General features: G+C 43.9%; 1 protein-coding gene across 3 annotated transcripts in view; it reads left to right on the forward strand.

Annotated features, from left to right (window-relative positions):
- The first annotated feature begins 242 nt into the window (after window positions 1-242).
- pgap1 (post-GPI attachment to proteins inositol deacylase 1) overlaps window positions 243-13,790 on the forward strand; it is a 114,693-nt gene continuing 101,145 nt past the window's right edge. For 2 of the 3 annotated variants that reach the window (XM_063051947.1, XM_063051948.1), the window contains exons 1-2: window positions 243-412; window positions 3,064-3,217. In XM_063051947.1, coding sequence (XP_062908017.1) covers window positions 278-412; window positions 3,064-3,217 — 289 coding nt within the window. In that variant the 5' untranslated portion in view covers window positions 243-277. The remainder of the gene's footprint in view (window positions 413-3,063; window positions 3,218-13,790) is intronic. The other variant, XM_063051949.1, reaches the window with a different exon arrangement.

Genomic DNA, 13,790 nt, shown 5'->3' on the forward strand with positions numbered 1-13,790 from the left:
ATAAAAACTTTCATTAACTGCTTAATTTAATCAGCAGCGACCTTAACAACATGGCCTACTGAACGCGACGCCCAGTCCTCAATTACCTCATTACGTTTCTACGCGTTGTTGTGATGTCAACCTAACGTAACAACAAAGTCTTGCTCACGTCTTCATCCTTCATTGGACCAACCCGGGATCGAGGTCCTTGATTTACATTAAAAGCAACCAATCGGATGCCGCGTCTGCCTCGGCCGGTGGTCGTGAGGTGGTGCCGGCTGGAGTCGAAAGCGTGGTGATGGCAGGCTGCAAGAGTGGTTGGTTGCATGGGTTTCTGCTGGTTTTTGTAGGGCTCGGAGTATGGGATGTTTTGTTCGTGTATGAAGAAAATAAGTGCAGCATGACCTACATGTTCCAGTACCCAGAATATCTTGTAAGTTGCCCCGGCGGCCGGTTGTACGTACTCCAACCAGGCTTTACAGAGTAGGAGTTGTCAGTTTTGGTCGTGCAACAGGCCAGTCTGGTTTGTCAGTGCACTTTAGCTCTGTACCTAGTGTTTTGACAAGGATATAACCATATTCTAACGTTTCAAGGCACCTGATTCCAAAATGTTTTCAGTTAAATTTCCAGTTAAGTTTAGATGATAGATCGTGCATAAAATTCCAGGTCACCATCTGATAGCATCTTGTTCAGGTTTTGGTTAAATTTTGCATTCTTCGATGATGATCTCTGGCCCTTTTACTACTCTGCCGCGGCCTGTCTGCAAATTTAAATTTGTTATGCAAAGAGATGGTTGTTCTTTGTAGTCTTTTATTGAAATTAAAATGTATCGTAGGGAAGCTTCCGCGATTTGTTTCCTTTTTGCATTCTCGTGTTATCGCATTCCATATCAAATCCTTCCATCTTTGCACCTTCTTTGGCAAATTTATATCCCCAAAGTTGGAGCCTCAATTTCTAACAAATACATAATTTTTATTATGCACCAGATCTTCCAGTTTAAAAAAACGTACTGGCAACTAATTACTTAGTCTTAGCATATGAGATGAGCTGGTTATGAATCTCCACAAGGCATTACTGGAGATTTATATTTTGCTGAGAATGTTCAGAATGCCGACAGTAAAACCTATAGTGTAGATTCACTAAACTAGAGGGGATGTGGGACAGTGATACCTTTGTATTCATTATAACTGGGGAGAAAAGTTGTGAAAATATTTAAACGATTTGAGATGAGAAAACTGATAATTCCCAAAACGTGGCAAATTGATAATGAGACAAAATTAGCGACCGGCAACAATGTAGAATTTTCCTTTAACACACACAATGCTGGAGGAACTCAGCAGGCCAGCAGCATCTATGTAGAGTACGGTCAACATTTCGGGCCAAGACCTTTCTGCAGGACTGCTACTTGGATTTCCATCATCCGCAGATTTTCTCTTGTTTGTGATTAGAATTTTCTTTTATCAGGCCATTAATTCTTCGAGGAAATGGTGTGAAACAAAATGAGGAAGTTTAGCATATCTGGCGTGCAGCTGCACCATGGTCACAAATTGCCTGTAGCGTTATGTAGGAACCATTTATATAGCACCTTTTAATATAGCAATACTTCACAGAAACATAACAATAAAAAATGACTGAGCCACATAGATATTGGGGAAAATTTACAGATTTTTGTTTTACCTACAAGTTAAAATTTAAGGCATTCTTTAAGGAAGGTAAAAGAGATTTTTAAAAAGTAGATAAGTTTCGGGTGAAAATTCCACAGTAGCGACATTGAGGCAGCTGGAGCTGGAGGAGCACTGGGTTGGATGCAGGTCTGATGAGGTTAAGAGGGGATGACATCAAGGAGGGGAACTGAAAACGGGTTTAAATTTTAAAATTGGTATTGCTTAACTGGAATTGGGATGTAGAAGCTATCAGAAAGGTACTTGCTAAATAGGCACGTGTATGTTTGTGATTCCTCCATTTTCATTCGTATAGATTTACCTAACTTAGCATTGGAATATTTACCCTAAAAATCTTTAATTCTTGAAGTAGTCAAACTTCAAGACAGTTAAATGATATTGGGGTTAGTAGTGAAATTGCTGCATTGATGTGTTTGAATGATATTCATTACAGTTCATATTCCCAGCAAAATACAGAAACATTTGTTAACTATTTACTAAATTATTCTTTTTGTGCATCCCATCTGTTTGCTTGATCTAGCATAATTGAGGAAACTCATTCTACGTTGTCATTTAATAAATGAGTTACCTCATAGCAGTAAAGATTGTTTAATTAAAAAGTATGGACTTTTTATGTAATGTTCTGATGAATAGGGCCTATGGGTTTTACTTTAGAGAAATGAGGTGCTAGTGATATAACATATCAGAAATCATTTAAGCCAACACAATCTAACTATGTTTTGTGGTATTTCAAACACTGATGATAGACAGTCTTAAGTACCATGTTTGCTTAACAGATTTTGACCAGTATTTCAAAAAAAAATTGGTCAGGTTCTTGCACATTAGTGAAAGTGTGGCCTAAGTGGATCCCTAGATCAGATGGAATTCCTATGATAATGTTTACAATGCAATAATGTTGACATTATTCATGTAATATAAAAGAGGTGGCTTTCAGTAGGTGGAAGTAATTCCTCCCTACTTCCTATCACCAGACTACTCATTTATTAGGATTCAAAATTGTTTTATGTCATTTCCTGTACACAAGTGTAAAGGAAAACAAAATAATTGTTACTCTGGATCTAATGGAAACCAAAAAGATGAATAGCACAATAATTAATAACAACACAAATATGATCATATGATGTATCTAAGTATATTTTAAGTTTTCTTATTTTTGATTTACAGCCTTGTATCATTGGGGATTTCCTGTAACACAGGGAATATTTCATATTCAGTTCCTTTTGTGGATATTTTGTATATGACTTAACTTTTATTTCAGTTCATCCATGAACTTTTGTGTGTAATGTGGATAATGCAAAATTGTCGCTAACTTTGAAAAGATTATATTTATATGAACTGTTAATGTTAGTGTAAAGTGAGGAGGTATAACTCCAATTGTGTTTCATTTGTTGTATGTAAACAGAAAATAAAGCTTCCAAAGAAAGTTTCCAATCACTACCCAAGTTATGGTCTATACCTTTATGAAGAAAGAGATTCTGCTGAAGCACGAAATGGGCTAAAACCTTCAGGAATCCCTGTTTTGTTTCTTCCTGGAAATGCTGGGAGTTATAAGCAAGGTATGCTTTTGAAGCAAAATTTGGTATGTCGTTTTCATTCTTGTGCTCGTACAAGAAATATGCCCATCTGATTTTTGGAAAGATGGCTGCCTAGCAAGAGTTCAAAATTATTCACTGGAAAGGTTCTAGGAATGAGGAATTTCAGCTACATTGTTAAAATGAAATTGTTGGAGAGGAAATTTTGTAGATCTGTCTAAAGTCCCAACTGGTTTAGATTAGGTGATCCTTGAGGATCTAGTGATTGTAGCATGGTAGAGCTTGGCATACATTTTGGGAGTGAAATGCTTAAGAATAAAACAACTATTGTACCTTAAATTAGGGAAATGACAAAGCTTTGAGGGTAGAATTGGACTATGCAAATAAGTTAATTAGCAAAAGGATAGATATGCAGTGGCAAACATTTAAGAAGGTAATTCATAACTCATGACACTGATAATAATTTACGAAGAGGAAGCATTCATGGGTGGGGGGGGGGCAGAGGGGATGAATCTGTAGCGTACCAAAAAATTAATTTCAATAAGAAACTGTTTAAAGTGGTAAGAATTAGTGGTAAGCCCAAGGCTTGGGATAAATTTAGAATCTAACAAAGGGACACCACTGGGATTGGTGTTGGGTCTGCAGCTATTTATAATAAAGTAATGATCCTCTCATATCCCCTTTGCCAATCACCTGTCCAGCTCTTGGCTCCATCCCTCCCCCTCTTGTCTTCTCCTGTCATTTCGGATTCCCCCTCCCCCTCCCACTTTCAAATCTCTTATTAGCTCTTCCTTCAGTTAGTCCTAATGAAGGATCTCGGCCCGAAACGTCGACTGTACCTCTTCCTAGGGATGCTGCCTGGCCTGCTGCGTTCACCAGCAACTTTGATGTGTGTTGCATGAACATAAATGTCTTCCTTTTAGAACTCTTCTGGTGGTAAGGAAGGTGAGGTCTTCAGAAACAACAGATGATTGGGTTTTAGTGCTTCTAGATCATTGGGATCGGAGGATGCTTTACTAATTAGATGACCATTGATAACAAGGCAGCATCTGTAGGAAGAGGTGCAGTCGACGTTTCAGGCCGAGACCCTTCGTCAGGGTCTCGGCTTGAAACGTCGACTGCACCTCTTCCTACAGATGCTGCCTGGCCTTCTGCGTTCACCAGCAACTTTGATGTGTGTTGCTTGAATTTCCGGCATCTGCAGAATTCCTGTTGTTTACCATTGATAACAACCTCTTTTTCACAAAGGACCCTGTGGAAACCCTCTTCGTCAAGATTCTGTACCTTCATGATGAAATTGGGGACCTTTCACTCAGACCTGATGAATTGCTCCCATGTTCCTCCATGATGTGAACCACCTGGGGGAGGCGGGTGTTTAAAAACTCACTTAATTTCTTTTCGAAGATGGACATCACTGATCCATGAATGATTCCGCTTCTCAATGGCTTCTTGCAACTCTCACTCAGCTCCAGTAAAGTTTGTTCCGTTATCAGGGTGCAGTTCACGAAACTGTCGTTGTCTTGCCATAAAGTGTTGAAGGGATGGTGGCATCTATTATTAAGGACCTCCATCACCCAGGACATGCCCGCTTCTGATTATTACCGTCAAGAAGGAGGTACAGAAGCCTAAAGGCACAAACTCAGCGACTCAGGAACAGCTTCTTCCCCTGTGCCATTCAATTTCTAAAAGGACATTGAATGCATGAACACTACCTTGCTTTTTTAAAATTATTTTTGTTTTTGCACTATTTTTGATTGAACTAGTTAATACACATATACTTTAATTGATTTTTTTCAATATCATGTATTGCATTGTACAGCTGCAGCGAAGTTAACAAATTTTATGACATATGACGGAGATATAAAACCTGATTCTGAATTGACAAAGAAATCTATCTAAAGAAGATGTCAGTTCAGTGTGAATATGACCCCATTCACCTTCACTGTACTCCTCTTTACCTCAAAAGGTCCAAAGTACACTTGTAAATGGAGGGACCATGCCCAGAGGTAGATCTGCCATGTACTGGCATCCTGGAGCTTTGTGCAACTGTTGACAAACAACACACTTCGGCAGGATTCTTATAGCACCGGGAATCCAGTATTTTTACTATTTATATTTTTACAGTATTTATACTTACCAGATCTGGAATCCAGTATTTTTGATGCAACCTGGATAACGTGGTTACGGCCATCATATCTCGCCTCTGGACTGTACGTGCCTCAGAATGATGGCTGAGATATGAAGTTTCTGTGTCAGTATAAAAGGATGTTTAGACATCAGTATAAAAGGATGTTCATAACCATTGTCTTCCTCAAATGAGTCCAAGACGAGAAGTGGTAGATTATACACATAACCATGTACACCTCCTCTTCATTCTGCAAGGCATTCATTGTAACACTCTTCTTGACTTCTGGATCATCTAGCAGAAGTTCTCCAGAGCAGTCGGGATTCACAGATCATTCCCTTTCGGGCTGAAGAAGATACTGAGGCATCCATGTCTCATTATTCAGGAGTGGTTTCACCTTCAGCCCTCTGGAGGCCACATCTACCAGGTTGCTTGAAGTGTTCACATACCTCCATTGAGATGCTTGTGAGACATTAAGAGATTCTGAAGGACCTGGGAGTTTCATTCTTGGTATACTAAAGCACAGAAGTGCTATCAGTCCGGAACACTGAGTCCTGAAGCTGCATGTGCAACTCGTTCCTCCACAATGCGTCCACACGGCTTACCGCTGTCGCTGCAGTGAGCAATGAGCTCCATACAAGGGATGGACACTGACTTTTACAGAGCTACCCTCGATAAAAGCACACAGTACACATCAGAGTGTAATGATCAAGGACACGACCCACCCAGCCAACAGACTTTTCGTCCCTCTTCCCTCCGGGGGAAGGTTCAGGAGCTTGAAGACTCGTACGGCCAGATTCGGGAACAGCTTCTTTCCAACTGTGATAAGACTGCTGAATGGATCCTGACCCGGATCTGGGCCGTACCCTCCAAATATCCGGACCTGCCTCTCAGTTTTTCTTGCACTACCTTACTTCCCATTTTTCTATTTTCTATTTATGATTAATTAAATTTTTAATATTTACAAATTTTAACTTTTTGATATCTGTAATATGTAATATTTGTAATCCAGGGAGTGTGAAGCGCAGAATCAAATATCGCTGTGATGATTGTATGTTCTAGTACCAATTGTTTGGTGACAATAAAGTATAAAGGAATGCAACAATAGGTAGGTCACTGCTCCATAGCCATCTTCGCTTGTGTCTCAAAAGTGGTATAACTGTGCATCAGTACCTTCTTCAAAATTCAGCTGTTTCAAGCATCTAACAACATTGAAGTCTTCCAACTGACAGAGTTTTTCCAGCCAGCTTATCCACTCATGAGCAACTTGTGTAGGTATTGAGTTATCCCAGCCAACAAGCCCTTTCTTACATTGGTCTTTTAGGATCTTCTTAGCAGATAGCACCACCAGAGTCGGATTCCCAAGGGATCATAGATGGAACTAATTGTGGAGAGGATTGCCCTTCTGGTGAGAGGTCTGTCTTGGATCGTGATATTAAACTTGTAGTATCAGACTGAATGCACCATCGCACACACAGTACTCTCTCTGCCGAAGGTATATCTTAACCTTTCACTCTTGCTCCTCTGGCATCACAGCTAGCACACTGTGTCTGTTTGTGAGTCGAAAGCCACCTTTAGCACAAATAGATACAAGGTCATGGTGGAGAGAGACATCGCTTCTTCCTCAGGGGACACTGACACAAGGCAGTTGTCAACATAGAAGCAATGCAAAATCCTAACCACAGTCTCGCAGCTGAACTGTTCTTGATTGTCTTCTGTGCATTTCCTAAGAGTGAAGCTGGCATAGCTCAGTGATGAAGTTGCTCTAAAGAGATGTGCCACCATCCTAAAGTATATCATATTTTGGCTGAGTTCACCATCAGGCCACCAGTGAACCCTTGGCAGATCTGCACCTTCCACTGGTACTTTAACCCGATGAAAATTGATTCAGTATCTGCCATGATCACCACTGACTCTTTTCCAAATCTGGTTAAGACTCCAATCAGTGAGCTAGTAAGATCTAGCCCTGTAAGAGCCGAGCATTAAGTGGTATTCCTGAAAAGTCGCTCCACAGTCACACACAACACGAAGATTCCCTTTTCTGGGGTGATAAACGCTATGATCTGGAATATACCAGACATTTTCATCACTATTCCAGATACTCTGCTGGCACTCTTTCAGCAAAACCTTGTGTGCTGTGTAGTCAGTGTGAAATTACAAATCCTCCTTAAACCTCTTCCTTAGATTTGGAGCACATTGTTCAGCAATCTTCCAATTATTTGACATGTTAACCTCCTCCTTTCTTAATAGTAAACTAATCAGGCAGTGGTCATCCACCAGTCTTGCCACATTTATAACCAGCTCCAGGTCTTCTCTTGACAAACCAGATTGTTCATCCTGACTGCATGCAGCGAAGTCTGCCTTAAGCTGCAGCTGCCAAAGCTCATTGCAGTTCAAAACTGCAATCCCGTTAGCTATCAGCTCAGGCTAAGTGCTATTTCTCCCAACGCCATGGTCTTTTTCTGAGTGGTCCATTCGCAGTCCAACCCAACGTTGTTCTAATTGCATAAGATCCATTAATAACACTTCAAATCCTTTACTTTAGGCAATTTGTCCCTATCAGCAGAATTTCTGAATTAGTCTCTGGCAAATGGACATGCTTCAGGTGAGGCGATCCTGGGAGATCCCTCTGTTCAGCGCAATAAAAATGGCACAATTTCTTTACGTCATATTAGCAGGCATGTCCAGCTCATACATGCGTGCACTTTTTCCATGGCATAGCAACAACCGCTAAGAAAAAGACTGTAGTCTTAAAGAGCTTTCACGTCTTCAAATTTGATAGGTACCCAAGAAAGAAACTTTTGCCTGTAGGTGGATGCAATTTTCTGTTTACAGGTTTCTCCTGCCATCCGAAGGTAGAGCGTTCCTGTGAAACGGTTCGTAAGCAGGAATTTCGTAAAGTGAAGAAGCAATTACCATTTATTTATATGGGAAAAATTTGAGCGTTCGCAGACCCAAAAATAACCTGCCAAATAACACATAAAACCTAAAATAACAGTAACACATAGTAAAAGCAGGAATGATATAAATACACAGCCTATATAAAGTAGAAATACTTCTCTACAATCATTGCCGCACTGTTCTCCCTAGCAAAAATCTCACGCAAGCGCTCTCGGCAAAAACACTCTCTCCAGTAACCTTTAAGCTATGAAGCTGCCAAATCATACCAAATAACAGACAAAAATACACAGCCCATATTGTTACGAGAATACACCTAAAATTAAGATGTTTGCTGGCCTGGGCTAGCATCAGTGGCATCAGCAGTTGGTCTGCCACCTGCCCTCAGGGGAAGGAGAGATAAGGAACAATGGAGCAGCGTCTGGAGATGTGTAATGAAGGGATGTGGGAGGAAGAGCTGTCTGGAGCGGCTCCCCCCCTTTGAACCCTGAACTGTTTGAAGTGATGGACAGGCGATACCCCAGCAGGGGGATAAAAAGGGACAGGTTCGCTAAGACAGGCACACACGCCACCCGAGGTAACGAGACCCTGGAAGCGGTGCGCTTCTCATGAGTGGGTGAGAAGTCCCAGACAACGACAAGGGTGGAAAGGTACGATCAGCGGGAACCCGGTGTGTGTCCGCCCTTGCCTGGGTGCCGGGTTCACTGCAGAGGATCGACCGCATCTGGAGGAGGGGTCACAGTCGGTGACCTCAGGTGACATCACCAAGGACCCGCCCAAAAAGCTGTTTGTGAGCCATCTCGCTGGTCTGTGAGCCATCCTGCTGGTCTGTGAGTGAAGCCGTTCTGAATGATGAGTTGTTCCTATTCTATCTCTCTCTTCCCCCACATTGTCCACCGCCATGGCAACGATTACTGCGAACTGAACTACTAAACTGGACTGAACTTTGAGTCATTTTGAAATTGGTCATTTACCCCTAGACAACGATAGAGCTTGATTGATGCTGTTATCTTAATTCTGTGCACATGTGTGTTTATCATCACTGAACTGTTGCATTTATTATCCTTTCGATTACTGTGTTGCTTGTTTCCTTAATAAAACTTTCTTAGTTCTAGTACTCCAGACTCCAACCGAGTGATCCATTTCTGCTGGTTTGGCAACCCAGTTACGGGGTACGTAACATAAGTGGGGGCTCGTCCGGGATTTTGAACGCTAAATTTGGGACGGAGTAAATTGATTGGGTTAAAATTCCCGAAAGAAAGAAAAGACAAACAGCAGAAATGGAGGTTGAGGAATTTATAAAGGCGCCGACCTTGGAGGCATTAGAGGATGCCAGGAAATCGGAATTGATAGCTGTGGCAAAACGGGTGAATCTTGCTAAGGTGAAGTCGACAATGAGGAGAGAGGAGATACACAGAGCTATTGTAGAGCACTATGTATCTAAAGGTGTGTTTCCCCAAGGTGAGCTGGGGGAGGTGTCTGTTGAAAAACCTGCTGGAGACGCAGTACAGGTACAGCTTGAAAAACTGAGACTCGAGCACGAGTTCCGGGTACGGCAGTTAGAACACGAAGAGAAAGAGAGGGACAGACAGATGGAGAGAGAGGAGAAACAGAGGGAAAGGGAATTTGAGCTGGAGAAGTTAAAGATAAGGGCCGAGCAGGGGCTCGTGCCGAACCAAGGTGGAGGGTTCCGGGCGACCCAGGAGGTTAGGCTGGTTCCCCCATTTGACGATACCGATGTGGATCGGTACTTTCTCCACTTCGAAAAAGTAGCTATAAGTCAGGACTGGCCGAGGGATAAGTGGGTTGTCTTACTTCAGAGTGTACTGAAAGGGAAAGCCCAACAAGCTTACTCCGCTTTATCCGCGGAAGATGCCCAGAAGTATGAGGTGGTGAAGGAGGCCATCCTCAGGATTTATGAGTTGGTCCCGGAGGCATACCGGCAGAGGTTTCGGAATGCGAGGAAGCGGTGGGACCGCACGTATTTGGAGTTTGCTCGTGAGATGCAAACATATTGTGAGCGTTGGTGCGCCTCGAAAGGGGTAGAGGGGGATTATGACAGACTGCTGCAACTGGTTCTGATTGAGCAGTTTAAAGGTTGTGTCCCTGAGGGTATGAGACCCTACCTCGATGAGAAAGAGGCAGCCACGTTAGCCGCAACTGCTAAGTTAGCGGATGAGTATGCGTTGACGCATAAAATGAAGGTTGCCCCGAGTAAAGGCTACCAGAAGGGTAGTCAGGACGGCGGGGAGAGTCCACCGGAAAAGTCAGAAAGTAAGCCGGGGACTAGTGAAAAGGATAAGGTAGACCGGGAGCAGTCTGGTAGGAAGTCTCCTGGAGTCGTCTGTTATAATTGTGGGAAAGTCGGACACTTTGCGTCCAGGTGCTTTGCCCCAAGGAAGGAGACGGGGAAAGGAAAAGCGGAAATTTTGAATGGCTGTATTGAGCTGTTAAGCGAACCGCTAGGGAAGGACAGGTCTGAAAAAGTCCAGGAAGGGCGCGAGAGGTTTATCTCGGCCGGACTGGTGTCAGTGAAGGAGAGGTTAAAACCAGTTCCAGTGCGGATCTGGAGAGACACGGGAGCGTGTCAGTCACTAATACTGAAGAGTGTATTAGAGTTTAGCTCAGAGACCCAGATTGGGGAGGTAGAGGTCAAAGGTGTTGGGGAAGGGACAGAGTCAGTCCCTTTGCACCAGATACATTTACAGAGCAACCTGGTCTCTGGACTAGTCACGATCGGGGTGAGGTCCGAATTACCGATGAAAGACGTGGAAGTCTTGCTCGGTAATGACATCGCCGGAGGAATCGTGTTCCCAGTCGTGAGATTGACGGGTCAGCCTGCCAGCATGGAGGCCCCGCCCGCGATGGTGAATTTGGCTGAAACATTTCTGCCAACCTTGTATGAGACAGGGTGTAGTGAGATAAGAGGTAGTGAGGGAGCTGGGACGGACGTAGCAGTAGCCAGGAAAGAATTTGTGCAGACGCAGGAGCGAGACGAGGGGCTGATGGTTTTTGCCGAGACAGCCCTCTCTGACACAGCCTTGACAAGCTATTGTGCGGAGGAGGAAGTGCTAAGGAAGAAAGGGAAATCAAGTACAGTACCCGCAGATGAGGAATGGGGGGTGGTGCAAAAGAGTTATGGGGATGAGGTTTTTAACATGGCCCACGAGGTACCCCCCGGTGGACATTTTGCGGTGCTGGAGGAAACAGTTGGTGGAATCATGAAAGAGATTTACCGGCTGCCCAGGGGGAAGAATGTTATTGATCATGACCGACGCGAACTGAGACGGTCACCGGCTTTTGATATGCTAACAAACCTAGTCGGTGTTAGCGTGGAAATCAATGATGCTAGGGGCCCCTTGATAAGAGAAAAAAACCATTTTGAAAAGATTAGGATGGGATCGGTCAGATGGGAGAAGGCTATTGTTTTGGCCAGGTCTACTGATAAGGTCTCTCCCTTAATCCCCGAAGGAGTAATTAAACGACTCGCACCCATGTGTTTGATTGTCCCGAGGAAATGCAAAGAACTGGGACGTTGGGTTATGTCTGTTACAATAGGGCAGCCAAGCAAACAACACCCATATTTTTTGAGTAATTCAGTGACTAAAGGGCTGATGAACACAGAGGTGTGTATTGGCAATTTAACACGGCTGTCTGAAGCCAGCGTGATAGTGAGCCTTGGAAAAAATGAATTCGGCCACATGAGAGTCACTTACCTGGGAATTGTGGTGACACAGGGGCAGCTGGCAGTGATGCAAGCTGCAGTGCAGGCTATCGCTGACCTCCCAACCCCGACAGACAAGAGGGCCCTCAGAAGGCTCTTGGAGATGGTGGGGTACTGCAGGAAGTTTTGCAATAACTCTGCGGTCAATACCCGTCCCCCTCCTACTAAGCCCTTGCGAGAGAAAATTGAGTCGGAATGGGACGACCCCTGTTGTTGTGGTCCGGGACAAAACCAAATGAGAGGTTACATTGGTCGCAATTCATCAGTGTTTTTGGCCACTATGAAGTTTGCTGAGTTGGAGCCTGGTCTAAGGGATTATTAATAACACGTGTAAAAGGAACAGAAAATGTGATGACTGTCTGTCAAGGTGTTGACAGCTTCAAATTCTCTGTATTAGCTAAATAACTGTTAAAGATGTATATTGTGTATGTATCAGATAATGTAGTCATGTTTGTAATTTTTACCTCCTGGTAAAAATCCTTAAAGGGGGGAAGTGTTACGAGAATACACCTAAAATTAAGATGTTTGCTGGCCTGGGCTAGCATCAGTGGCATCAGCAGTTGGTCTGCCACCTGCCCTCAGGGGAAGGAGAGATAAGGAACAATGGAGCAGCGTCTGGAGATGTGTAATGAAGGGATGTGGGAGGAAGAGCTGTCTGGAGCGGCTCCCCCCCTTTGAACCCTGAACTGTTTGAAGTGATGGACAGGCGATACCCCAGCAGGGGGATAAAAAGGGACAGGTTCGCTAAGACAGGCACACACGCCACCCGAGGTAACGAGACCCTGGAAGCGGTGCGCTTCTCACGAGTGGGTGAGAAGTCCCAGACAATGACAAGGGTGGAAAGGTACGATCAGCGGGAACCCGGTGTGTGTCCGCCCTTGCCTGGGTGCCGGGTTCACTGCAGAGGATCGACCGCATCTGGAGGAGGGGTCACAGTCGGTGACCTCAGGTGACATCACCAAGGACCCGCCCAAAAAGCTGTTTGTGAGCCATCTCGCTGGTCTGTGAGCCATCCTGCTGGTCTGTGAGTGAAGCCGTTCTGAATGATGAGTTGTTCCTATTCTATCTCTCTCTTCCCCCACATTGTCCACCGCCATGGCAACGATTACTGCGAACTGAACTACTAAACTGGACTGAACTTTGAGTCATTTTGAAATTGGTCATTTACCCCTAGACAACGATAGAGCTTGATTGATGCTGTTATCTTAATTCTGTGCACATGTGTGTTTATCATCACTGAACTGTTGCATTTATTATCCTTTCGATTACTGTGTTGCTTGTTTCCTTAATAAAACTTTCTTAGTTCTAGTACTCCAGACTCCAACCGAGTGATCCATTTCTGCTGGTTTGGCAACCCAGTTACGGGGTACGTAACAATATAAAGTAGAAATAATGTATGTACAGTGTAGTATCACTTACCAGAATTAGGAAGACGGCGCTGAGCACACTGATGATGGTTTGTTAGGCTGAGTCGTCGGAGGTTGGGGTGGTGCAGTGGTCCCCACCCTCCGGGCAGTGGACCAATACTGATCTGCGAAGCATGCAGCAGTACAGCGGTAGCCGGGAGGCATCCAGCACGTCTTTTAAAAAAAAAAGCCGAAATAAACAACCGCTGCATTCTCCATGAATCGGTATCTGTCCGCGGCCTGGAGGTTGGGACCACTGGGGTGGTGGGACACTGGGGTGTCATCTCATCGTTGATCAGGGCAGGCAGGTCATCTTCTTCTATGTCTGCCTGCCTCATTGTTGAAGGTCGAGGTTTGTCGTCTGCTGTGGCTGATGTGGAAGGCTTGAAAAACGACAGTATGCTTGACTGCTAGCCTTGCGCGTTTTTCTATCATACAGTTCTT

Source organism: Mobula hypostoma, chromosome 6 (genome assembly GCF_963921235.1).
Source record: "Mobula hypostoma chromosome 6, sMobHyp1.1, whole genome shotgun sequence".
NCBI lineage: Eukaryota > Metazoa > Chordata > Chondrichthyes > Myliobatiformes > Myliobatidae > Mobula > Mobula hypostoma.